Here is a 26,668-nt window from a genome sequence, read left to right on the forward strand (position 1 = left end):
GGGGTTGATGGCATATATCCTACAATCTTAAAGGAGGTGGAAAGTGAGTGCATTGAGGCTAATTATGAGAGCATCACTGGACTTGGGAGTGATTCCGGTGGATTGGAAAAGTGCCAATGTATCTCCAATACATAAAGACAGTTCTAAGAGTGAAATGAGAAATTACCGACCGTTCAGTCTACCTTCAGTAGTAGGGAAATTCATGGGGGCAATGATCAAGGGTGAAATTCAGGATCACCTGAATAGAAATTGAATTCTGAAGGATACTCAGCATGGTTTTGTAAGGAAAAATCATGTTTAACAAAACTATTAGTTATTTTGGCAGGGTTAATCATGAGCTGGATTTAAGGAATAATTTTGACATTGTTTATTTGGATTTCAGCAAAGCATTTGACTCAGGCCCACATGAACGATTACTTTATAAACTGGAACAGGTTGGAATCACATGGAAAATCCTTAGATGGATAGCAAGATGGCTTCAGGGACTGGGCAGAGGGTTGTGATAAATGGTTATTCCTCAGATTGGGTTAATATAAGAAGTGAGGTTCTCCAAGGATCAGTATTAGGACCACTGGTGTTTTTGATTTTGATAAATGACATCGATGAGGGGATTGAGGGTGTGATGTCTAAATCTGCAGATGATGTAAAGATTGGTAGAGTAGTTAATGATCACCGCCAAGCAGAGTGACCTAGATAGACTTCAAGAATGGTCAGAAAAATGGCAGGTATGCTTTAATCCAGCAAATGTAAGGTACTGCACCTGGGGAACAGTAACCCCAAAATAACTTATACACTTGGTGGAGTTGAACTGAAGCCAGTAGTGGAGGAAAGGGACTTGGGTGTTATGATACAGTCAGACATGAAGTTCTCCGAGCATTGTAGACAGGTTGCAAGGAAGGCCCATGGTATCCTATTGATGATTTATCAAACATTTGCTAGTAGAGATAAGGACGCCATAATCCCATTATATAAACCTATTATTAGATCCCACTTAGAAATACTGTGTTAAAATATGGAGCCGCCACTAGAGAAAGACATTGAGCTTCTTGAAAGGGTCTAAAGACGGGTAAGATCGGCAAAAGGACATGAGGAAAGACTTCTAATATGTGGTTTGCAGAGCTTGGAAACCAGGCATCTTAGAGGAGACTTGGTTGAGGTGTTTAAAGCTCTGAGAGGCATAAGTAAAACGAATGAGGATGGAAATTTTCATGGCTATAAATGATTCCAGAACTAGGGGCCATAAATTCAAGTCACATGGGGAGATGTTTAGGCTGGACTGCAAGACGTTTTATTAGCCAGCATGTTATAAATTACTGGAATATGTTACCTACATGAGTGGTAATGCTGACAGCTTGGGGAAATTCAAAGGTATGCTTGATAGTTACCTACAGGAGGGAAATGCATAGATTTTCCCCCCTTTCTTTTATTAATTATTATTTTTTTTAATTTTCTTCTTCTTATTATTATTATTATTTTGTTTTTTTTTTTTGGCTGGTGCAGCATCAGCCACAAGTTCTTAACTTTTTTTTTAATCCACAACCCTTTTTCATAAGACGAAATTATTAGCGACCCCTGGCAGTACTGGTTAAATTAGATTTTTTATACTCTAGTCACTAGAATATAATGGAAGCCACTAGAATATAATGATTATTGAAATTGCATTCTTGTAATCATGCTTGATGACATTTATTTCTGCAATAAACTTGTTTTATTCACGTTTATCAATGTTTCCTGCGATCTCCAGAATATTTTTTGCGACCCCCGGAGTGGTCACAACTCTCAGTTTCAGAACCGTTGGCATAAGCCATAGGCCTCCTTGCACCATGTGGTCATTGCTAATACTAATAAAGCAGCTAGTCAAATATTGGGGAATAGTGTGTGTGCACAATGCAGTAGCGAAAGAATGGGCCAACAGCATATCCTAAATGACCATATGCAGTATGATAATTGGCCCTTGACATAAGAGCAAAAAATAATTTTGATATCATATATTTGGATTTTAGGAAAGCCTATGATGCTGTTGCACATGGAAGACTATTGTACAAGCTGGAGCAGTATGACATTAAGGGCAAGTTGCTACAATGGATAAAAGATGGTTCAGTGGGAAATGGCAGAGAGTGGTAATCAATGAACACTGCTCTTCGTGGACTAATGTTATTAGAGGAGTTCCCCCGGGTTTGGCGTTGGGCCCATTGTTGTTTTGTGTATTTACAATGATATTGATGAAGGTATATCAAGGTTAATGTCTAAGTTTGCAGACGATACAAAGGTTGGCAGGGTTGTTAATGACAGTAATGATATACACTACTGCAACAGGATCTGTTGAGCAATGGGCTGAGAGGTGGCAACTTAAGTTTAACACTGACAAATGTAAAGTACTGTATATGGGTGGCAACCCCAGAGTAACGTACCAAATGGGTGATACTACACTCAGTGTAGTGGAGAATGAAAAGGACCTGGGGTAATTGTAAAGTCAGATATGAAGCTTTCTGAAGACAAGCTGCAAGAGTATCTCATGGGGTCTTAGTAGTAGTAGTAGTAGTAGTAGTGGCAAGAAAGCAAGTGTATGAGCTTATGCAGCATCAGCCAAAAAAAAAATAATAAATAAATAAAAAAATAAATAAAATAAAGAAAACCACGCCATTCCCTTCCAAATGCCTGTCCAGTTCCTCAAATTTATTTAACCTGTCAACTTCCACGACAGATGGAAGTTTGTTCCAGCAATTAACCACCCGCTGGCTAAAGGCAAATTTCCGCACATCTATTCTACATCTGTCTTTTCTTAATTTGAATTTACGCCCCCTTAGGGTCGTAATCTGAACAAGTGGAAGGATCCCATCAGAATTCAGCGTGCTCAACCCATTTAAGGCCTTATATACCTCAATCAGATCACCGCGCAGGTGCCTAGTCTCCAGCCACTGCAATTTGCAGAACTTAAGCCTCTCTCTTGGTAAGAGGATCTTGTTGCCCTTCTCTGTACACGCTCAAGTAAATCTACATCCTTCCTAAAATGAGACCTTCAGACCTGTACGCAGTACTCAAGGCGTGGCCTGACCATTGCCTTATACAGAGGGATAATCACCACCTTCTCCCTGCTAGCAAAATTCCTATATATCATTGACAAAACTCCATGACCTGCCCTGACAGCCTGTCTGCATTGCTCAGAAAACTTCATATCTGACTGCACAATTACTCCCAGGTCTTTTTCATTTTCTACCACCTTAAGTGTAGTACCACACAGTTGGTACGTTTCTCTGGGGTTACTTCTACCCATATGCAGTACTTTGCATTTGTCAAGGTTAAATTTCAGTTGCCACTTCTTAGCCCATCTGCCCAAATTATCTAGATCCTGTTGCAGTAGCACACTGCCATTACTGTCATTTACAACCCTGCCAACCTTCTTTAGCATCTTTTGCCAAGGATTTCTCGTAATCTGCCTTCGCCTGCCTAACCTCCTTTGTGACCTGATTACAGACTAGCTTATATCTGCCATAGGCTTCTGAGTCGCTTGATAATTTATGTGCATCCCATGCATTTTTCTTCTCTGTTACGAGTCTCATTAGTTCATTAGATAACCAATTAGGCCTAAACCTTGAACAATATTTCTTAATAGGTATGAAACTTTTAGTAGCATCCACGATTAATTCCTTGAATGCTTAGAATTTACTGTTGGTAACATCGTCAGTTGATCCAACTGTACAGAATTTAAAAACTGTCGGAGACCACTGTACTCACCTTTACGGAAGCAAAAACCCTTTCCTTTACCCCTGATGGTAATTAAATCTTTAAGTAAATCCCACATCAGTACACTGTGATCACTGCCACCAAGTGGTTCCTTTATCTGCAAATTCTTAATACACGAATGATCACTGTTGATAACCAGATGAAGAGTACAGTCGGTCCTCGTATAACACGTGTTTGCATTACACGAATTCGATCATACACGATTTATAAATAGGGGAACGTTATCTTATATAACACGAACCGAATTCGCTTATACACGATTCGCCTTTGTGTTTACAAGAAATGGCAGTCGAACGCGGAATCACCCCAACTGAACGCAACACGATAGGAACAAAGAAGATTCTGAAAATGTATTTATGTGTTTTATATCAGTGAAGGGGAAACATATTTCACCATAATAACATAAAAACCATCACAATTCCAGCTATCGATATAATAGCAAATGCAATTAGATGGAGTTTACTACCAGTTTATAACAGATTGCACTAGCAGAAACGCAAATGGAAATTGTTTTTATTGTTTTATGGTAGTAACCCCCAGAAATGTGCTTTAGTAAAATGTGAGGTGTTAATAGTGTATCTCGGCCTTTACGGTGTTGTTTATTCAGTTCTACACGCGCACAGCTTTGTTTATGTATATCAAGCGTGCCTCCTCATCTTGTAATTTTGCTTTATTCCCTAAAAATTAGTAAAATACTAAAAAAGGTGTGAAAAGGAAGCGTCCTGGCTAAGACACTGCAGATTCAGAGAGAAAAAAAAAGAAGCAATATCGATAAACAGAGGCGGACTGGGTCAAAAATTTTTACCCGGGAAAATTTGTAGTGGCCTCATAATACGGTTTATGGCCAAAATCACACTGGCCTCTGGCCCACCGCGGTTTCCCCCGTAAGACTTATGGCCAGTCCGCTTCTGTCGATAGAGAAAAAATATGAAATTGTGAAACGCTTTGAGCGAAATGAAAGACCATGTGATATTGCACGTGCTACAGACCTAAATGAGGCAACGCGGAGAATTACAAAGAATGCAGAGAAAACAAAAATAACTTTCATAGCGGGAACAACTCAAAGTGTAATTAAAATCCATTAGATTAAAACAAAGAATTGGAAGAGATGGAACGGCTGTCATCTGTTTGGATAGAAAATCAAACAAAAAACAAGTTTGCTTACGATAGAAGCAAAAGCATTAGCAATATTTTATTACGTATTATAAAATACGTAAGTATTTTATTACGACTATTTTATTTAATATAATAATTTTTTTACGAATAAAATACGTATTTTATCCGTAAAAAATACTTTTTTAGTATTAAAAAATACTAAAAATACTTTATTATAATATAATATTATTTTTATTACGTATTTTAATCGTTATGAAATACGTAAGTATTTTATAACGATTAAAATTACCCGATTATTTATTGTGTTTGGTAATGTTTTGGTTCCAAATGTGTGTTCAATCTTGGGTGGTCGGCACCTAACCCCACTTTTCCCATAGGGCCTGTTGTTTATATTGCACGATTTTGCATTGCACGAGGGTTTCTAGGAACGCAACTATCGTGCTATACGAGGACAGACTGTATTACTTTCTCTGGTTGCCTCTCGAACATGCTGCTGCAGAAAACAATCATGCAATAAATCCACAAAAGTCTGACTAGTGTGTGAGTGACCAACCCACAAGTTCCAGTCAATATCTGGGAATTTAAAATCCCCCATTATAAGACATTCCGATTTACTAGCCCACTCTATTTCTCTGTACAATTGTTCATTGTACCCATTCAAGTCATTAGGCCTATAACACACTCCTCCAATTTTTTTGCTTTCGCAGTGCTTATGTCACACCAAACTGACTCAACAGTGCACTGTTCATCTATATCAACTGGATGCACTTCTTTTGATTTTATGTTTTTCTTAATTAACAGCATAACACCTCCTCCTTTTCTATCCTGTCTATCCTTTCTGTACACATTGTACTCCCCAAATTCCAGTTCAGCATTCCTTATATCTGTGTGACACCACGTCTCTGCTATCCCAACAATATCCGCCTTTGATGTCTTGACCAACATTTCAAATTCATCAAATTTATTTACTATACTTCTAGCATTGGTATACATGCAAGCATACATGCTCCTACTCCTATTCCTAGTTACCCTAACACATCCCATATACCCACCTATTTCAGGATGACTGCCATCCGTCCCTGAAACCCCCAAAACCCCACGCTCCAGGTCGCTACTTATTCTAATAGAAGTTGTGCAAGAATCACCTTCACCTCTATCTACGGCTACTGTTAAACTATTAGTCCTTGTATCCCCCCAAGCTATCAGTTTTCCGACCCACCTAACACTGCCTCGATAGCATCAGCAAATATTCTTGCACCCTTTCTATTTAAATGTATCCCATCCCTATAGAAGCAGTCTCTCCTGTTAACAAGTACAGTTCAGGCTGAAAAAAATTCTACCCCTTGAGCCTTGCACAATCTTTCCAGGGCCGAATTGATCGACAAGGCTCTCATCATATACTCCCTTCTATTGTGTCTGGGCAGAATTGCAGACACTTTCAAATTCAACCCTAATTCTAGGCTTTTGTTCAACAGTGACCTGTACTTGTTAAGTAATTCTGTCGGTCTCCTACTCCTAATATCATTAGTGCCAACGTGTGCAACTATATCACCTTTTGTGCCCCTTAAAAGATGATATCCGCTCTACGTCATCAACCTTTGCCCCTGGCAGACATACCCTGGTCCTGTTCCATCTATCCTTTTTACAAAGCATGTTTCCCGTTTCTCTGACAACAGAGTCATTGTTGAGCTCCTAGAACGAGTACAGAGAAGGGCAACAAGATTAGTGAGTGGAATAAAGTTGGAACTTGCTGTTACCAAGGTAGGCTTAAATTCTGCAAATTGCAGTGTCTGGAGACTAGGCACCTGCAAGGTGATCAGATTGAGGTGTATAAGGTCTTGAATGGCTTGAGCCAGCTCAATGCTGATGGGATTCTTCCTCTTGCTCAGATTCAGCACCTGGGGGGGGGGGCATAAATTCAAATTGAGGAAAGACAATGCTAGAATAGATGTGTTGAAATTCGCCCTTTAGCCAGCAGAGGGTTAGCTGCTAAAAAAACTTCCATCTGTCATTGTGGAAGTTGTCAGCTTGAATAAATTCAAAAGGCTGAACTAGACAAACTTTTGGAATGAATGGATGGGTGAAACGAAAAGGTTTTTTTTTGGCTGATGCTATATAAGCTTGCTTTCTTGCATCATATGCCTCTACTAATGCTAAATGGATATATGTAACTATATGGCATATATTATGGATATAGAAATTACAATATGTACAAGAAAGTCAAGCATTTGAGAGAGAGAGAGAGAGAGAGAGGAGTTATACTTCTTACCAAAAACAATGGATTCAAGAATACATCCACTGGCTGGAGATTATCAAGGTAATAGAAGCTCAGTGACAGAATGAAATAAAGAGCAGAAAAACAAAACAGAATAGTAGTGCAACACAGATCTAATGAATTTGTTAAATATGATGATCAGCTAAATGTGCAACTGGTATGGCAAAGCACATCTTATTATGGAAACTTGACACAGATCAGAACTTCTTCATTAATGAAGTCAATCAAGGAAAATAACATCTGAATTACAAGGTTTTGTGCAAGAAATCTTTAAAAAAAAAAGCACAAGCAAGCTGGTAACTCTTCCAGAAATGCCATTCATGTTCCTTTTGCTTGTTTCTATTAATTATTATACCAATGTTTGGCATAACACTTAAAATCAGTTCTTTATTAATGAAGGATGTGATACATAAATGTTTGTTATTTGGTTTTTAGGAGCGTTAGCAACTAAGGCCGTATTGCTCCGGGAATATGCGGTGGTCATTCCCTGACCTTTCCACATCCTCCGTATTTGGTGGTGACAGGATCGAACCCTGGTCTAATCAAGAAGCGTGTGTTACACACTGCTGCTCCTTCCCACCTAGCTACGGAGGTGCTGCAACACATAAATCTGTAAGGTGAATAATCATTAAATTTTCCCTTTTTAAAGATGACTACCATAGCATATGATGATGCTGACTTAATCACAGACAGCTCTACTGTCTATAATTAATTCAATGTAATGAAGAGTCCTAAACCTCAAGGACTCCAAGGTCATGGAGAGTCAAACAAAAGGAGATACTTTTCTTTTGTTCAGTAAGGAAGTACTTTAGTACTGAATATAACTACATCATGATTATTATTAGTAGTACTGGCAAATGATGCAAGGCAACAAGCTTATAACGGTATCAAGCAAAAAAAAAACTTACACGCCTGACCTGACCATTCCATCTAACAATGTCCAACTCTTCCTTAAATTTATTCGAACTACCCACTACAACAGCTGGCAGTTTATTCAAACAAACAATTACTCTTTACCTAAAGGCAAATTTCCACACATTATCCTACAGCCATACTTTTTTGATTTGAGCTTATATCCCTTTATGTGTTGTCTAAGAAAGAAGTAGAATACCATCATTATTAAGTTTATTCAGTCAATTTAAAGCCTTTAACACTTCAAACATGTCTCCTTATAAGTGACTAGTTTCAAAACACTGCAATTTGCAGAACCACAATCTTTTCTGGAAAAAGTACCCCTTCATGTTCATAACTAATCTGGTTGCACTTCTCTGCACTTGTTTTGAGCGATCCCCATCTTCCTCAAAATCAGGCATCCAGACTTGTACAAATTATTCATGAAGAGACATAACCATTGGATTATACACACAAGTTGGTTCTGAGAGTTTGAAATTGGACAGTAAATAAATGCTGATTGGCTGCAACATGTATTCAAATGGTTTCGAGGAGAGAGGGGGATTACAGAAGCCAATTCAGAAGAGCAGTACCTATGGAAGTATCTGTAGAAAAGGTATGCAGCAGAACCAGAATGTCAATGACACTGAGTGAAGAGACTCTAAGAGAAGAGCCATTAACCTGACTCCCCTCATTTGAATGAAGTCTAGCAAAGCCTGAGAGAAGTTATGAGGGTACCACCCCAAATGTGGGAACAATATTCCATGGTAGGGCACATCTGAGATTTATACAGAGTGAGTAGCTGTTTAGTAGAAAAGCAATGCTAAAAAGAAAAAGAATTTTTTATATGCTAAAAGAAGCAATAAGAAGCAATATTTTTGATATGCTAAAAGAAGCAATAAGAAGCAATATTTTTGATATGCTTATGCCAAGAGAAGTCCAATAGCCAATAGAATTGGACCAAGTTTTCTATCCTGGATCTGGGGTTTGAAAATTAATCAAAGTAAAACATGATTTCAAACTTTTAGGAGTGAGTGAGTGAGTGTGAGTTTGTGTTTAAATGTCATTACTTACCTCATTTTCAAACTTATTTTTATCAATACATATTATGCTATAACTGGTAATAACATATTAAAGCTCAAATGTCATTAAATAAAAATTTATTGAAATAAAACATTAGCAATATGAGTTCATTTGATGTTTAATGAGTTCGATGTTTAATGATGTTTGATGAGTTCGTTTTTGATGGCTAATTTGTCAGTGGGAGGAAGGAAGGATCTTCCTATACTGCGCTTTTTTTTTTTTTTTTTTTTGGCCCCTTTTTTCCTCTTCTAAAATAAATCTGTAACTGCTCATCAGATCATCCAATTTTTTTTTGAATGTCCATTTCTTTCAATGTCAGAATCCATGTTGGGAACAATTTTTTCCAAAATTTCCATTTTTATTTCAATATTCAATGCTTTCCAATATTTTGAAAAGATGTCTTTTTTTTTTTGCATTCACAATTTACAGTATTTAGGGCAGTAAAGAAATCGGTAGTAAGAAAATGTATATAAGAAATCAATATAAATTTTTAAACACAAAATACATAAATCAAAATATCAATGCTCACTCACAGACAACCATAAACTGAATTGATGCTGGTAAGAAACAATGTAACATGGCAGCATGTGGGTTTCGTGCATGTAATTTTGAATTTGTGTGCATAATGACAGACAAGGTGTCTAATAAAAATCCATATAACTTGAAATGTATGTTCTAAGATGATATGTTATAGCAGATGACCTATATATATATATATTTAAGTATATAGAATTGTGAATCCCTGTGATATGAGTGAGTACTTAATTATTGCATTTTATCTTTAGAGCAAAAACCACTTTTATTGAACAAAGTACCAAAAAAAAGATGAATCAATGGCAAAAGGACTATACATTTCTTCTGATTCACTTGTAACATTCTTTCTTTGCTTACTAGGCCAAACTGCCATCTTTCTTTAGAACTCATAGAACAAATTTGTTTATTTCTCAATATTCCAAAAATTCGATGTTCCAATCTATGCCTTGCCAGAAGTTAAATTAGTCTGTTCTTTTTTTGACAATATCGAAAATAAACTAACATTTTGCATTACCATATGAAACAAGGATAAACAAAAGAATTTAAATATTCTTTAATACTTCAACATTTCACTGGTTTATTGACTTTTCAGGTGAATGTTCTCATGCATCCCTGACAGTTTGGAAAATTTGGCTCTTTTTAATATTTTTTTCTTTCCCTATCTACAGTGGTCTCAGACAGTTTTTAAATTCTATACAGTAAGACCAACTGATGATATTACCAACAGCAAATTCTAAGTGGGAAGCATTCAAGGACTTTTCTACCTATTAAGAAATATTTTTCAAGGTTTAGGCTGAAATGGTTTTCAAATGAACTAATGAGACTCATGGTAGAGAAGAAAAAAGGCATGGGATGCATATAAATTATCAGGTGACACAGAAGCCTATGGCACATATAAGCTAGTCTGTAATCAAGTCACAAAGGAGATTAAGCAAGTGAAGGCAGATTACAAGAAATCTTTGGCAGAAAATGCTAAGAAAAATAGCAAAGATTTCTTTACTTATATAAACTCTAAAAGGAAGGGATGAATCAGATTGGTCCACTTGATATCAATGGTTCGACTGTTGATGATTTTGCTCAGATAGCAAACAAACTAAATGAGTATTTTGCATCTACATTCACACATGAGGAGTTATTAAGGAAGGAAAATGCCAGAAGTTTAATAAATTGTAACAGGGTGCTTAATGATTTTGTAATAACTGAGAGCAAAGTGGAGAAGAAATTGTTGAAGTTAAATATAAGAAAGGCACCCGGGATGGATGGGATCTATTCAGTTATGTTAAAGGAGGCGGCAAAGGAACTAAGCAAACCCTTAGTAATAAATATGAGAGCATCCTTAGACTTGGGGGAAGTCCCCACAGACTGGACACGTGCAAATGTATCCCCAATTCCAAAGGGGATTGAAGGGCAACATGAGTAATTACAGACCAGTTAGTTTAACTTCTATTCTGGGTAAAACAATGGTTATTGTTGTTATTTGGTTTTTTTTTAGGAGCATTAGCAACTAAAGCCATATTGCTCCAGGGATATGCGGTGGTCATTCCCTGACCTTTCCGCATCCTCTGTATTTGGTGGTCACGGGTTCGAACCTCGGTCTAATCAAGAAGCATGTGCTACGCACTGCTGCTCCTGCCCACCTGACTACGGAGGCGCCGTAAAACAATGGAGTCACTGGTTAAAGATGCATTTCAGGACCATCTAGACAAGACTACAGCAATAATTCAGATACAGCATGGGTTTATTAAGGAAAAGTCTTGTCTCAAAAATTTGATTGGATACTATGATGTGGTTACAAATGGACTGGATACAAAAAATAATTTTGATATCATATACTTGGATTTCAGGAAAGCTTTTGACACTGTGGCGCATGGAAGACTACTGTACAAATTGGAGCAGAATGGTATTAATGGTAAGCTGCTACAATGGATAAAAAGGGTGGTTGAGTGGGAAGAAGTAGTAATCAATGGATACTGCTCTTTGTGGATTAATGTTATTAGTGGAGTCCTGCAGGGTTTGGTGTTGAGCCCACTGTTGTTTTGTATATTTATCAATGATATTGATGAAGGTATAGCAGGGTTAGTGTCGAAGTTTGCAGATGTTACAAAGGTTGGCAAGGTTGTTAATGACAGTAATGACAGTGTGCTACTGCAACAGGATCTAGAAAATTTGGGCAAATGGGCTGAGAAGTGACAACTGAAGTTTAACATTGACAAATGCAAAGTACTGTATATGGGTAGAAGTAACCTCAGAGGAACGTACCAACTGTGTGGTACTACACTTAGGATGGTAGAAAATGAAAAAGATCTGGGAGTAATTGTGCAGTCAGATATGAATTTTTCCGAGCAATGCAGACAGGCTGCAAGAGCGGGTCATGGGGTTTTGTCAATGATATACAGGAATTTTGCTAGCAGAGAAAAGGTGATTATCCTTTCGTATAAGGCAATGGTCAGGCCACGTCTTGAGTACTATGTACAGGTCTGGAGGTCTCATTTTAGGAAGGATGTAGATTTACTTGAGCGTGTACAGAGAAGGGCAACAAGATTGGTGAGAGGAATGAAGGGATCCTCTTATCAAAAGAGATTTAAGTTCTACAAAATGCAGTGGCTGGAGACTAGGCACCTGTGAGGTGATCTGATTGAGGTGTATAAGGCCTTGAATGGGTTGAGAAAGTTGACAGTAATGACATCTGAAGCAAGAGGAAGAATCCCATCAATGCTGATGGGATTCTTCCTCTTGCTCAGATTCAGCACCTGAGGGGAGGGCATTAATTCAAATTGAGGACAGACAGTTACAGAATAGATGTGCGGAAATTTGCCTTTAGCTAGTGGGTGGTTAATTGCTGAATTTCCATCTGTCATTGTGGAAGTTGATAGTTTAAATAAATTTAAGGAGAAACTGGGCAAACGTTTAGAGGGAATGGTTATGTGATTTTTTTTTCTTTTTTTTTTTTTTGGCTGATGCTACATAAGCTCATATGCTTGCTTTCTTGCATCGCATGCCTCTATTACTAGCACTACTACTATCTGTCTGTTTAGGTTATATGTCCAATTTAGGTTATTATTTTGTTACTAAGATCATTATGCAATCAAGGTGTGGGATGTTGGAAATAGATAAGAGACAATTCAGGCAAACAGCATCAGTAGTTCATAAATGTAGATGCATCTGCATAGTTCTTTCAAATGGGGGGACCTACCTCTGCCTGAGACCAACAAATTTGGGCTTGCTTCAGAAACCCCATCAAATTCCCTACTTCAAAACTAGATGCAAAAAATAATTTTGATATCATGAACTTGGATTTCAGGAAAGCTTTTGACACTGTTGCACATGGAAGATTACTGCACACGTTGCAGCAGTATAATATTAAGGGTAAGTTGCTACAATGGATAAAAGGGTGGTTGAGTGGGAGAAGACAGAGTGGTAATCAATGGACGCTGTTCTTCGTGGTAATACAATGATAATACATTATATTTATAATGTTATTAGTGGAGTGCCACAGGGTTTGGTGTTGGGCCCACTGTTTTGTATATTTATCAATGATATTGATGAAGGTATGTCAGGCTTAGTGTAGAAGTTTGCAGATGATACAAAGTTTGGCAAGGTTGTTAATGACAGTAATGGCAGTATGTTACTGTAACAGGATCTAGAAAATTTGGGCAAATGGGCTGAGAAGTGGCAACTGAAGCGTAACATTGACAAATGAAAGTACTGCATACGGGTAGAAGTAACCCCAGAGTAACCAACTGTGTGGTGCTACACTTAGGCTGGTAGAAAATGAAAAAGACCTGGGAGTGATTGTGCATTCAGATATGAAGTTTTCTGAGCAATGCAGACAGGTTGCTCTGGCAACCTGTCTGCATTATTCAGTTCTGTAGGTAATGGTGTATTGTCAATGATAGACAAGAAGTTAGCTAGCAGGGAAAAGGAGGTGATTATCCCTTTGTATAAGGCAATGGTCAGGCCACACCCTGCATACTGTGTACAGTTCTGGAGCCCTCATTTTAGGAAGGATGTAGGGTTGCTTGAGCGTATACAGAGAAGGGGAACGAAGGGGTCCTCTTACCAAGAAAGGCTAAAGTTCTGCAAATTGCAGCAGCTGGAGACTAGGAACCTGTGAGGTGATCTGATTGAGGTGTATAAGGCCTTGAATGGGTTAAGCACAATGAATTCTGATGGGATTCTTCAGCTTGCTCAGATTAAGAGCCTGAGGGGGCATACATTCAAATTGAGGAAAGACAGGTGTAGAATACATGTGCAGGAATTTTTCCTTTAGCCAGTGGGTGGTTAATTGCTGGAAAAAACTTCCATCTGTTGTTGTGGAAGTTGATAGCTTAAATAAATTCAAGGAGGAACTGGACAAACCTTTAGAGGGAATGGCTGTGTGAAATTTTTTTTTTTTTTTTTGTGGTGATGCTACATAAGCTCATACACACTTGCTTTCTTGCATCATGCCTCTATTTTACTATCAATGGGTGATAAATGTCAGAGATGAAGTCTACAGCTGAATGGGTAACTTATGTATACAGTATGTTCATGTATAATACAGTCTGCTGTATTTTTTTCTCCTCTCCAGTTAAAGTTAGTTATTCAATGTGCAATAATATTTGACTCTGATATATTAGGTGAAACAATCCTAATATTTTTGCTTCCACCTTAAAATATGTTATTAATAATTTTTTTTTATTTTATGTTTTTTAATTTCAACAGTATTTCAAATAATACTTTCTATAAATATTGTATAGTATATTTATAATACATTACTGCTCACATGGTAAGCCTGTGCTATAGACGTTCATTGTAAGATAGCCACCACACTTCAAGGTGGTATTCTGGAGACAGGCCATATCACATCTGCTATCAGCAATCTTTGCTCCTTCTGATGGTTGATGTCTACCACAAAAACATTCTGTCCCATACTGAACTCCAGCATACTGGAAACCTGACTGGAGGCAGAGATCAATACACTGACTAGGGGTGTTGCCCACAAGTTTAGTAAAATACCCAGATAATATGCGCTTCTTTATTTTATCGAGATAACAACCAATATATAACCCAGGAGTTTTGCCTATTAAAAAAAAGATACATAAACTGCATGCAAAATAAAAATTTAAAAAAGAAAACAATAAAATAATTAAATTTTCTAGCATAGGTGGTTTGAACTCAAGAATTCTGGGATAATATAAATTAATTATAGTAGTGTTCAATGAAACTGTACCAACTCTAAAAAATTGATTTCTTCCAAATTAAGAAAAATTGTCTGTAACTAGTAATATTGCAAACAGCTTGCATCAGGTACTTCTCACATATATGCATATGTTTCAGCATCATCAGTTATTGAATCATTGGCTTGTGGCTATAAAAAGTTCAGGTGACAGTGGCTTCAGTCTGTGCTTGGGCTGCAATGGGAAAGTATCTGCAATTATCACCATGGCTGTGGCTTTAAGTAAAGAAAGGATTCTGAGCCATTGGTGTCTATACTACGCTCAACCTACAATTTTGTGGCTACTTTCTGAAACAATCAATGTTGCAAAGAGAAAAGCAGAATGATTGCAAGGAGAAAAAAAGAAGATGTTGTTTGGTTTTTTAGGAGCATTAGCAACTAAGGCCATATTGCTCCGGGAATATGCGGTGGTCATTCCCTGACCTTTCCGCATCTTCCGTATTTGGTGGTGATGGACTCGAACCCCGGTCTAATCAAGAAGCGTGTGCTACGCACTGCGCTCCTTCCCACCTGGCTACGGAGGCGCCCAAAAAAAAAAAAAAAAAAAAAAAAGAAGAATGAGAGCTTCTGCATCACTAGTTCTCAAAGGATATGCCATGAGTTTCACTAGGTGAGCAGTGAAATTTTGAATGTTATGTTATTGCAGATGGTTAAAACAGTTATCTGATAAATGGCCAAACTTAGTATTCAAATATCTTTTCAGTTTACTGGGAACCAAACATTCGTTACTAAGTTTTTAACAACAGACCACACATTTGTGAGTAGGACAGTTCTTGGGTCCAATGCATGCTAATTCAAATTGAATTAAATATCTTGGTACTTATAGACTGTATCAAGAGCCTGCATGTCCAGTACACAAAATGTATTAAACTTACACTTTTGTTGCTTTCTGCTACTGACTCATTATTCACCTTTTAACATTCAATCAAAAACCTATCCATATTAAATTTAATAAAATTTAATTAATTTTAAAATTTCATTGGAAAAAAAGCAAAACTCATTGAAACACATATGTACTCAAAAAGAACAACAAAAAACAGCTGCTCTTATTGAAGGGGAACTGCATACGTACGAGTCTTCCAATTCCTCGTAGTGTTGCCAACTTAAATGTTCAGTGTGCCGCATTTCCTCACAGCAAAGAATACTCTGCCATAACCAAAACATTTTGAGAACCACTACTCTACAGTATCTCAAGATAGAATATTAAGCCATTATCTACACCTGTTCATCCATAGAATAAAAAACAGCATGAAAAGAACATACTGGAGTAAAAGTAACAACTGATGAAAGGTTATTATTCAGAGTTGAAGTTGATTGATCAATCGATTTATGAAGAAATTAGTGAAGCAACAGTTCTTGAAAAAAGTGTCCTCTTGTGGACTCATTCTAGCAAGCAAGATGCCACAACTGCTATTAACAAAATGAGGATTCAATATTTAAATTTGGATAAAGAACATACAAAGTGGTCTCCATAGAATTGGTCATCATCATCATCATCAGCCATTTTCGATCCACTGCAGGATGAAGGCCTCTCCAGCAACTTTCCAGTTCCTTCTGTTTTGAGCACTGGCCATCCATTTACTATCCAAAAACTCATGAATTTCATCTATCCATCTCCGCCTTTGTCTTCCAGGTTTTCTTCTAGCTCCTCTTGGGTACCATTCTGTTATTTTCTTAGTCTATCTGTCATCATGTCTTCGAGCTATGTGTCCTGCCCAAGACCATTTTAGTTCTTCAGTTTTGATAAGAATGTAATTTACTTGAGTTTGCTACCTAATCCATGTGTTTCTCTTCTTATCTAACAGTCTGATTCCCAATATAATTCGTTCCATTCTTCGCTGTGTAGTTCTCAGCTTCTCTTCCATTCTTTTGGTGAGTGCCCAAGTTTCACTTCCATAAGTCATGGTGGGGAGTATACATTGATTCATTATTTTATGTTTCAGACAAACTGGGATATTGCTCTTCAGTATGTGACTATATTTCCTGAATGCTATCCATCCAAAATTTATTCTTCTCTTGACTTCCAGCCATTTATCATTATTACAGCTAATATCTTGTCACAGATAAGTATATGACTCCACCTTTTCAATTACTGCTCCTTCAATCATTTCCCTTGCCGTGGCATACTTGTTCATCATTACTTTTGTTTTAGCCATATTCATCTTTAGTTCAAAATCCTTACTAACTGTGCATAACTGATTTAAGATTTTCCTCTAATTCTTTGGGATCGTGGCTTATGACCACAATGTCATCTGCAAATCGTAAATGGTTTAGGTACTCTCCGTTCACATTGACTCCTTTCTGCGACCAGTCTAATCTTCTGAAAGCTTCCTCAAGGGCAGCAGTAAACAGCTTCGGAGATATTGTGTCTCCTTGTCGAACTCCTTTCTCGATTTTAAATTTGCTACTGTCTTTGTCTAGTCTAATAAAGGAGGTAGCATTCTCATATATTTTCTTCAAAATCATAATATATGGGGTATCTATGCCTTGTCTTTCCAGTGCCCGAAACATTGCCTTATGCTGTATGGAGTCAAATGCCTTTTCATAATCCACAAATGCCAGGCATAATGGTGTTTAATATTCATTTGCTTTCTCCATTAGCTGTGATATTACGTGAAGGTGATCCATAGTTGAGAATCCTGTCCTAAAGCCAGCTTGCTCTTTCGGTTGATTCTCATCAAGAATTCTTTCTAATCTGTTAGTAATGACCCTTGTGAACAACTTGTAGGTTTGGGATAACAAGCTAATTGGTCTATAATTTCCAATTTCTGATTTATCTCCTTTCTTATGCAGCAAAACTATGATTGCATTATTCCACTGCTTAGGCATCGCACCTCTTCTAATGCACTTTGTGAAGAGCCTTGCCAGTTTATGTGTTATGTCTCTTCCTCCCAATTTTAACAACTCTACAGTAACTTCATCTTCCCCCGGGGCTTTCCGATTCTTCATTTTCTTCAATGCATGTTCTACCTCATCAGGAAGAATATCGGGTATGTTGTATGTGTTGCCACTTTGCAATCCATCTTCCCCACTGCTGGTATCATTCCCTCGCTCCTTGTATACTTCTCTATAGTAGTCTTCTGCTATTTGAATTATGCCTTCTCTGCTGTTTATAAGTACACCATTGCTATTCTTCAGTTTCAGTATCATTTGTCTTTCTGTATTACTGCTCATGGCTGCTGATTTAAATCCTTTGTTTTCCCTTAATGCTTGTTCTACTTTTCTTGTGTTAAATCTTCTTATGTCCTCTCTGAGTCTCTTTCTAATGACTTTGCATAACTCAGTATACTCAATTTTCTCCCTGTCAGTGTTTTCTTGCTCTTCATTTGTCGTCTTCGGTTCATCATGACAAGTGTTTCTTGACTAATTTTTTCTTCTTTGGATTTCTGTTTCCCTATAGGTTTCTTGGGCTTTATCACTTTCAGAAAGTTGTAATATTCCTCGTCGATATCTTGGTCCTGAGCAGTCTGCAGAAGCTCAAACTTGTTCTTAAGTTCCAGTACATACTGCTTTTTCTCCTCCTCTGTTATCTCAAAGACCTTTGTATTATTTACTCGAGTCAGTTTTTTCCTTTCCTACATCTATATCAAGTGTACATCTTACCATTCTGTGATCACTTCCAACATTTACCTTATTCGGGAAGGTAACTTCATTCACAATATATCTTCTGTTAGTGAGGATGAAGTTGATTTCATTAGTTGTTAATCCATTTGGACTCTTCCATGTCCACTTTCTGTTCACCCTTTTCTTGAAAAAAGTGTTCATTACTGACAGTCCTTGAGATTCTGCAAATTCCACAAGTCTTTCACCTCTTTTATTTCTTTCACCAATTCCAAAATTTCCTATAGTTCCTCTTTCTGCACTGTTTTGCCTTTTTCCAACCTTAGCATTGAAGTCCCCCATAATAATAGTGTAGTGGGTTTTCTGCTCATCTAGAAGACTCTCAATTTCGGTGTACATTTCTTCAACCTCTTCATCATCATGGCTCGATGTTGGTGCATAAATCATTATAATCTTTACCTTGTATCTCTTAGAAATCTTGAGTATTAGTCTTGACACCCTTGGTGATATACTTTTGAACTCCAAAATGTTGTTTTTAAAATCTTTATGGATCAGAAACCCAACTCCACCTTCACTCCTTTCACTGTTTCCATTGGTGTACAGCAGATTTCCACTTGATAAACTTATAAGTGATTCATTTCTTCTTTTTGTTTCAGCCAAACCGATTATATTCCAATTCACATTTTCTAATTCCTTTTCCAGCTCTAATATCCTGTCTTCACCGATGAGTAATTGTACGTTATAACAGGCCAAATTCAGTTTCCGTGCATGGCAGCCTGGTCATACCCAGAGATTCTTAGCACCCTCTGCTTCCACTCTGATCCTCTCGCTGCCGTAAGAGGGAGAGTGAAAGCTGCTGGGGACTGAGGGCCATTTGTATTGTTGTGCTCTCATATGCTGGAGGGTTTGGTCTTTTCCTCTTCACACTGACCAGGCGTCTTGAACAGAACCACTCTACACGTTCGTTGCCACCTAAGTGACATAACAGGGCTTACCATCGAGAAGGTGTGCATGAGTGGATTTTAGGGAGGCAGGCCAACCGGACTTCTCCTAAATCTTCTGTAATAGAGAGATATTGGATCCATCAGTGTTTTAGGCTGAGTGTCTGATAACACACAGGATACCTGTTCCCCTCTAAGCCCCCAATAGCAATGAGTACCAATAGAATTGGTACTCATTGCTATCTCTAAGTAAAAATTTAATTTGCAAGGTTTTTTGATGGGCGGAAGTCTGAAGGGGAGAAAAGGAAAATCTATTAAGACCATCTAGTACCCACAGTGAAGTTTCCTACAATCAAATTGTGTGAAGCAGTCTAGATTTTGCAAAAATGCTCCATGAATGTACAAACATACAAGAATATCCTGAAATCAAAATCACTTACAATTGTTCCCACTTAGACAAGTAACTGCAGTTTAGAGGATGATGCTCCCTTGTCATACATAACAGAAATGCAGTCAACTACTATTAACTTTAAAAATTTTAACGTTTATATGTTTCCATTATATTTTCTCCTTAATAAATACGTTCACTGATTAAAGTCCATTAAGATACTTTAACAATTTCAGGAAACTTTGATTTCAGTGGAATCATGCCAACAAATACCATCCAGATTGATTTTATTGATGCCTTATCATTGTGCTGTAGTCATTAATCCCATGGATGGTGTAGCAAAAACATGATTCATTTCACAATTTTTGCTAATAATATTCTAATTAATACTTTTTTTTTTTTTTTTTTTTTATTCAGAGTGTGAGGCTTTTCTACTTTTTTAGTTAATTTAGCAATATAAAGGAGAAAAGGAATAAATATAACTTCATCCCTTTTCTAACTGAATACTCAAAATACTATAAATCTATTTGATGCAGTTTCACTGAATACCACTATACATATTAAATTACTCTATGGGCAAGTAACTTGGCTATAACACAACACAAACAAAACAAAACAAAACAAGAGTTTGAAAATAATATATATACATAAAATTTGAGTAATAACTAAATTAAATACTACTAACAAGACAGTGGACTCGAAAGTGATGCCCTCTGATGAAACAGCAATCCTTATGATGAAAATTCATATTTGTTATCAAGCCTACAACAACAGTAATAATTTTTTTATGAAGGCAAGACATTTGTAATATGGTGACTGCTAAAGAGTTCCGTTAAGTAGCTATTACAATGCAGTTCAGATTCAACAGAAACAGATACAAACTCACTAACTTTTAGAAATATCCAATTACAATAGTTGTTATACCCAATTACATCACTGTGTCAGTGATGTAACTGTATTGTCACAGGTGCTAAAGAATACAAATTATTTCGAGAGGGAGCATGATTTTGTATGATTCAAAGAATATAATAGCTCACCTCATTGACTATAACTGTTATGCAACTTGAGTTGCTACATGTGAACACAGCCTAAGGAACCTGGCCCACATGAATAGTATTAGCGATATAGTGCAAGGAAACCACAGACTTTTGCTACACTGACAAAAAAAATAAAATAAAATATAAAAATAAAAAAACAAAACTATAAGAAAATAAATAGAAAACAACCTATGTGTTTCTGTTCCTCATATAGGTAACTATCCAGCTGACTTTTGAACTTCAAGCTGACAGCATCAATCACCCATAGAGGTAACTTATTCCAGTAGTTCAGTCATTGGCTAAAAGAAAACTTGGTTACAATCCACTCTAAACCTCTTTCCCAGTAATTTGAATTTATGGTTTCCAGTTCCAGAATCAATAGGAAACAGAGGAATAAGTGACTCTTGCACCACTTCTATTAAAACATAACCTGGAAAGCAAGATATCTGGGACTTCAAGGCCTACTGGGGGTCCTCATGGAACAAGCAAATACACAGACTATGTTTGGGTAACTAAGAGTAAGAACAAGTGCATGTATACTTGTATGTACACTAATGCTACAAGCATAGTAAATAAATTTAATGAACTTGAAGTGATGGTTAAGTTATCAAATGTGGACATTCTAGGGTTACTGAGATGTGTTGTCACTCAGACATTTGGGGTGCATAATTTGAATATGGGGTATACAATGTGTACAGAAGGGACAAACAGGAAAGGAGGGGAGATGGGTTATGCTATGATTTTATTCAAGAAACATTAAATGTAAGGCAGAGCATCCAGTGGAGAAGAGTGACCAGTGCCATGTTGAGTCAGTTTGGTGTAACATAAGCACTGGGAAAATGAAAGCAGGAGCATGTTATAGGCTTAAGACTGTGATGAGTATAATGAACAACAATACAGAAAAACAGAGGGAAAGTATATCTGAATGTCTTATAATAGGGGATTTTAACTTTCCAGAAACTGACTGAACTTGTGGGTTGGTCACTGACACACACTCAAGACTTGTGGATTTACTGGATGACTGTTTTCTCAGCAACATGTTAGAGAGGCAACAAGGGGGAAAAAACTTCATGCATTAAGAATCTGCAGATAAAAGCCCCACTGGATGGTAGTGATCACAGTGTACTGATGTGATATTTACATAAAAATGTAACTACTGTCAAGGGTAAAGGAAAGGGCTTTTGCTTTCATAAATGTGCTACAGTGATCTCAGAGGTTTTAAATTCTATACAATGGGACCAACTGATAATGTTACCATCAGCAAATTCTAAATGGGAAGCATTCAGGGAAGTAATCGTAGAAGCTACCTGGCTACACATACTAAGTAATACTGTTCAACATTTAGACAAAAATGAATGTAACAAACTAATCAGCCTCGTGACATAAGAAAAACGCAGGTGATACAGAAGCCTATGGTAGATATAAACTAGTCTGTGATCAAGTCAAAAAGGAAGTTAGGCAAGCTAAGGCAGATTATGAGAACTATGAAAAGGATGCAAAGAAAAACATCAAACACATCTTTACTTATGTAAACACTAGAAGGAAGAGGGTGAATCATATTTGTCACTTGATTTCAACAGTTTAATTCTTGATGATCCTGCTCTGGTTGTTGACAAACTGGATGCTGGTATGAGAGTATCCACATGCTAGTCAAAGAATTTTCAGCATCTGGGAATGGATAAGTTTTGAAAAATTTTGCCATTTTATTCACCTAATTACCATATTAATTCATATTCTATATGTAGCTTTATTGTCCTAGTCAATCATTAGTTTGTTTGGCTAAGGTACAGAAAGCCCACACGAGAAGCACACAAAAGTTTGATGAAATTTACTGGTAAAAATACTTTGCCATAACGGCATTTGTCTTGTTGCTTGCTCGGTAAACATACAGAAGTGAGGGGGGGGGGGGGGTAACCTGGCCTTTTTTCTTTAGAATCACTAACTGAATTAACTAATTTAATCACGAACAGAGTCATATTGGTAATTCTGGCGTCGTAAAAAATGTTCGCAATGTAGTTTCACCGGTAAACTTTTTAGAAGTTTGCCGTGCTTCTCGTGTGGACTTCCTTTACTTTTCCCTTTTTTTCCTTAATAAACAATTTATCCACTACTCCACCAGTGATTCTAAAGAAAAAACGTGAGGTTACCCCCTCCACTTCGGGAGGGTTTCAATCTCCCATCGGATTCAATTTCTACTCCTGACCGATAACACCGACTGTATGATTACTGAGCAAACAACAATACAAATGCCGTTACAGCCAGGGCTGGGGAGTAGGAGTAAGAGGTTTTTACAGGAGTAGGAATAAGGAGTAACAAAATATATTTGTTACTCCTTATTCCTGTTATTATATTGTACATGCAAACACCAAATAACAATTTTATTATATTGCACTGTCTAATTTTTAGGTAATATGAATTTGTAAGCCTGTTAAAGTTAATTTTGAGATAAACTACTTAATTTAATTAGTCTAAAATGGAACAAAAGAAAGCTGGAGTATTTGAATACTTTGAATTATCTCAAGAAAAAAATGTCTTCATATGTCAATTGATGAATGGAGATAAGCCATGCAATTCAGAAATCAGCGCAGGGAAAGGAAAAGGAGGCTATGCACCCACCAGGTCATCCAATTTAAAACGCCATTTAGAGTGCTTGCATCCAAAACAATTCAAGCTTATGGAGGAAAAGGAAAGCAACAAAAAGTCATCAAGTTCTAGCACAGGTTGTAAAGTAGAAGGAAAAAATATTCTAACAAAGTACTTTGAGACCCAAAAAATTACTATAGCAATGACAACTGCTAAATTCAAAGGGTGTATTATTGAACTTGTTATAAAGAATGGACTACCACTTAGTGTATTCTCTTCTCCAGGTTTTATTGAATTGAGTGGTGAAATGGCAGCCAAACTGAGAGTATCTTTGGAATGACATAATATTCGGAAAATAATATTAGAGGAAGCTAACAATCAAAAAAATTTGTTGAAGGAGATGCTAAAGGGAAAGTATATTCATCTGAAGATGGATGCATGCACCCGTCAACGGGTAAATTATTTTGGAATAAATGTCCTGTTTGTGAATGAAAATAAATAAACGATAATACGTACTTTAGCACTTAAAGATACCAAAGTGTAACAGGTTTGCAAATTGATTGAAAATGTGCTCAAAGATTTTGGAATTAAGAAGGAAAATATCTTGACAATAGTTACAGACAATGGATCGAACATGATAAAAACTGTTGAGAAGCTTAATGAGGAAAAGACAGATTTTGAATCAGGAGAAAGCTGTGTGTACAGTGATTTAGATGAAGATGAGTACTTAGACAAGACCTTGGATGCTATTGCAAACAATTTCATTGGTTTCACTTTCCCCAACGTCAACATACAACATATGAGGTGTGGTGTGCATACTTTACAGCTTGCAATCCGTGATGGTCTGAAAGGAGCTCATGCAGCTAATCTCAAAAGTAAGTTGCGCCAGGTTGCTGTAGCTGCTCGATCCCCCAAGATTGATGCTATTCTGAAGAGGTGCTGCGGAAAAGGAGCTCATATTGATCTAGCTACTAGATGGGGCAATGTTTATTTAATGATCAAACGTCTTTTGGAATTAAAGACTCTATTTATTGATATGGCAATTCCTGAAATAACTTGATCTGATCATGAATGGAAAGAAACTGAGCAGCTTGAAAGATTACTTTGCCACCCATATAATGCGACTTTAAAGTTCCAAGAGTCTTACTTAACACCTGGATCATTCTACAAAGAATGGAAAAGTCTAATCTTCAATTTTTCCCAAATTGGTGGTCTCACTGCTGATGGAATCAAACAGTCTATGGAGCACAGAGAAACTAATTTAATAGAAAATGATATCTTATTAGCAGCAATTTATGTTGATCCAAATAACAGAATTTTGCTATCAGAGGATCAGGTAGCCAGAGGAAAAGCTGCACTACTTGATTTAAGTGAAAAAATAACAGGATTAAAGCAAGAAGATTATGTGGCCTCCCCTGAGCTTGACACATCACCTTCTTCTTCTAGTTCAGAACTTGATGAATGTGATTTTGAAAAACAGCTTGATCACCAAGAAAAAATAAAAAAGAGATGCATTCAAGCTAGTAATACAAATACCAACAAAGGAGAAGCTGCAGCGCTGGAAGCAACCAGTTACGAGAAGTTCCGCTTTGATTTCTATCAAGCTTTAACTTTAGTGGAGAAAGTAGGTCGTACATCAAAGTTACAGGTGATAGATGCAATAAAAACATATCCACTAATAGTTCAAGATGCAGCCTTTGCATTACTGCTCTACCACCTACCCAAGTCAGTGTTGAAAGGCTGTTTTCAGCACTCAAAATAATAAAATCTGATTTACATGCTTTGATGAAAGAAGATTTGATTGAGTCCACACTGTTTTTGAGAACTAACTCGATCTAAAAGACAATGTATAGTTTAGTTTTAGTTTTTACTAGTTTTTTGCTCTTTTTGTATTAAATAAAATTAAAAATTAGCATATTAGTGCACTGTATTGAATAAATAATGTTTGTATCAAATATACATTGTGTAATTTCAAATTTGCATTAAATAAAAAAAATATAGCTACAGCCATTTGGATTCTGAATAGTGATTACCATATAATCACATAATGTAATCAGAATTCCAAAAAGTAGCCTGATGAGTCATGAGGCAATGACGAAATATTTTTTATTGAGGAGTATAATAGGAGTAGGAGTAACATTAAGAAAAAATATCTTACTCTGGAGTAGGACAAGGAGTAACCCCAAAATCGCCACTACTCCCCAGCCCTGGTTACAGCAAAGTACTTTTACCGGTAAATTTATCGAACTTTTGCGTGCTTCTCGTGTGGGCTTTCTTTACCTTTGGCGTTTGTTTTTAAATTTAGCTAGAGAAATTTTGTAGGTTACTACTTAATACACATAGAACCTTTGTATCAGTGATTTCGTGTGAATATCGTATCTTGTATCTTTGAACTGTAGCAATAAGTAGGTGTGTCGAAAGTCAGAATCACATAGGTTGACATTAGTATGTACTGTTATTAGCTATTATAATAACTTATAATTTTACATGCATAACAGTATAGCATAAATTCTAATGTAATACATGTAACATAAACTCAGCAATGTAATATTTAATAATATAAACTTGGTAGTGTAATATGTATTATTACAGCATAATAAGTGAATAGTATTAGCATTGCAATTAAGTGTATTACTTTAGTGTAGTATTCTCAATTAAACTGAATTTGAATGGAAATCATACCTCAGATCAGAGCAGCAAAGCAAAGCAAAGGGCTCAAAGTAGCGGAAGCACTGAGGCTCAGGCAACAATTGAGGGGGATTTGTCCTCCGAATCATGGCTTCACAAGATGTACTGCTTGTATGTTTGTGGATCTATCTGGAATGGGACATGATATTGCCAAGAGAAATGTCTTTGTGCCATAAATCCTACGTAAAGGGTGTGAGGATATTAGACATCAACGCAGCCTTCGGATGGGCATTTATGAGAGCTTGAGAATCAGGGTAGATGTCCCCAAAGGAATTAAGTTGGGGCACATCAACTTCTCAGCTAACCGCCTCAATGCCAGGGCTTACACTTGTGCATTACGCAACACAGCAGCAACCCCAAAGCAGAATACACTGGTCCCACAGGAGGTAGCTATTGTTGGCAACTCTACCGTCTAGGAAATGATGAAATATATTGTGCAAAAAGGATATATGGAATATGACCAGGTTATGCCTGCCAGGGGCAAAAGTTGATAATGTTCTAGAGCAGATGTCATCTATTAAGAGCACAAAAGGTGATTTTTTTTATTTATTTTTTTTTTTTATTTTGGTAGTTGTTGGCACATCGGCTTCTGTGGCCATAGTGCACCTC

The 26,668-nt window shown here is 36.9% G+C and overlaps 1 protein-coding gene across 1 annotated transcript in view; it reads right to left on the reverse strand.

The window, feature by feature from the left end:
* The window catches only part of oxt (Xylosyltransferase oxt), a 214,324-nt gene that overhangs the window by 142,855 nt on the left and 44,801 nt on the right, over window positions 1–26,668 (reverse strand). Inside the window, exon 3 of the mRNA XM_090385682.1 lies at window positions 14,409–14,705. Within this exon, the coding sequence (XP_090241808.1) occupies window positions 14,409–14,705 (297 nt within the window). The remainder of the gene's footprint in view (window positions 1–14,408; window positions 14,706–26,668) is intronic.

Source organism: Mastigoproctus giganteus, chromosome 12 (genome assembly GCF_048544385.1).
Source record: "Mastigoproctus giganteus isolate SK-2022 chromosome 12, ASM4854438v1, whole genome shotgun sequence".
NCBI lineage: Eukaryota > Metazoa > Arthropoda > Arachnida > Uropygi > Thelyphonidae > Mastigoproctus > Mastigoproctus giganteus.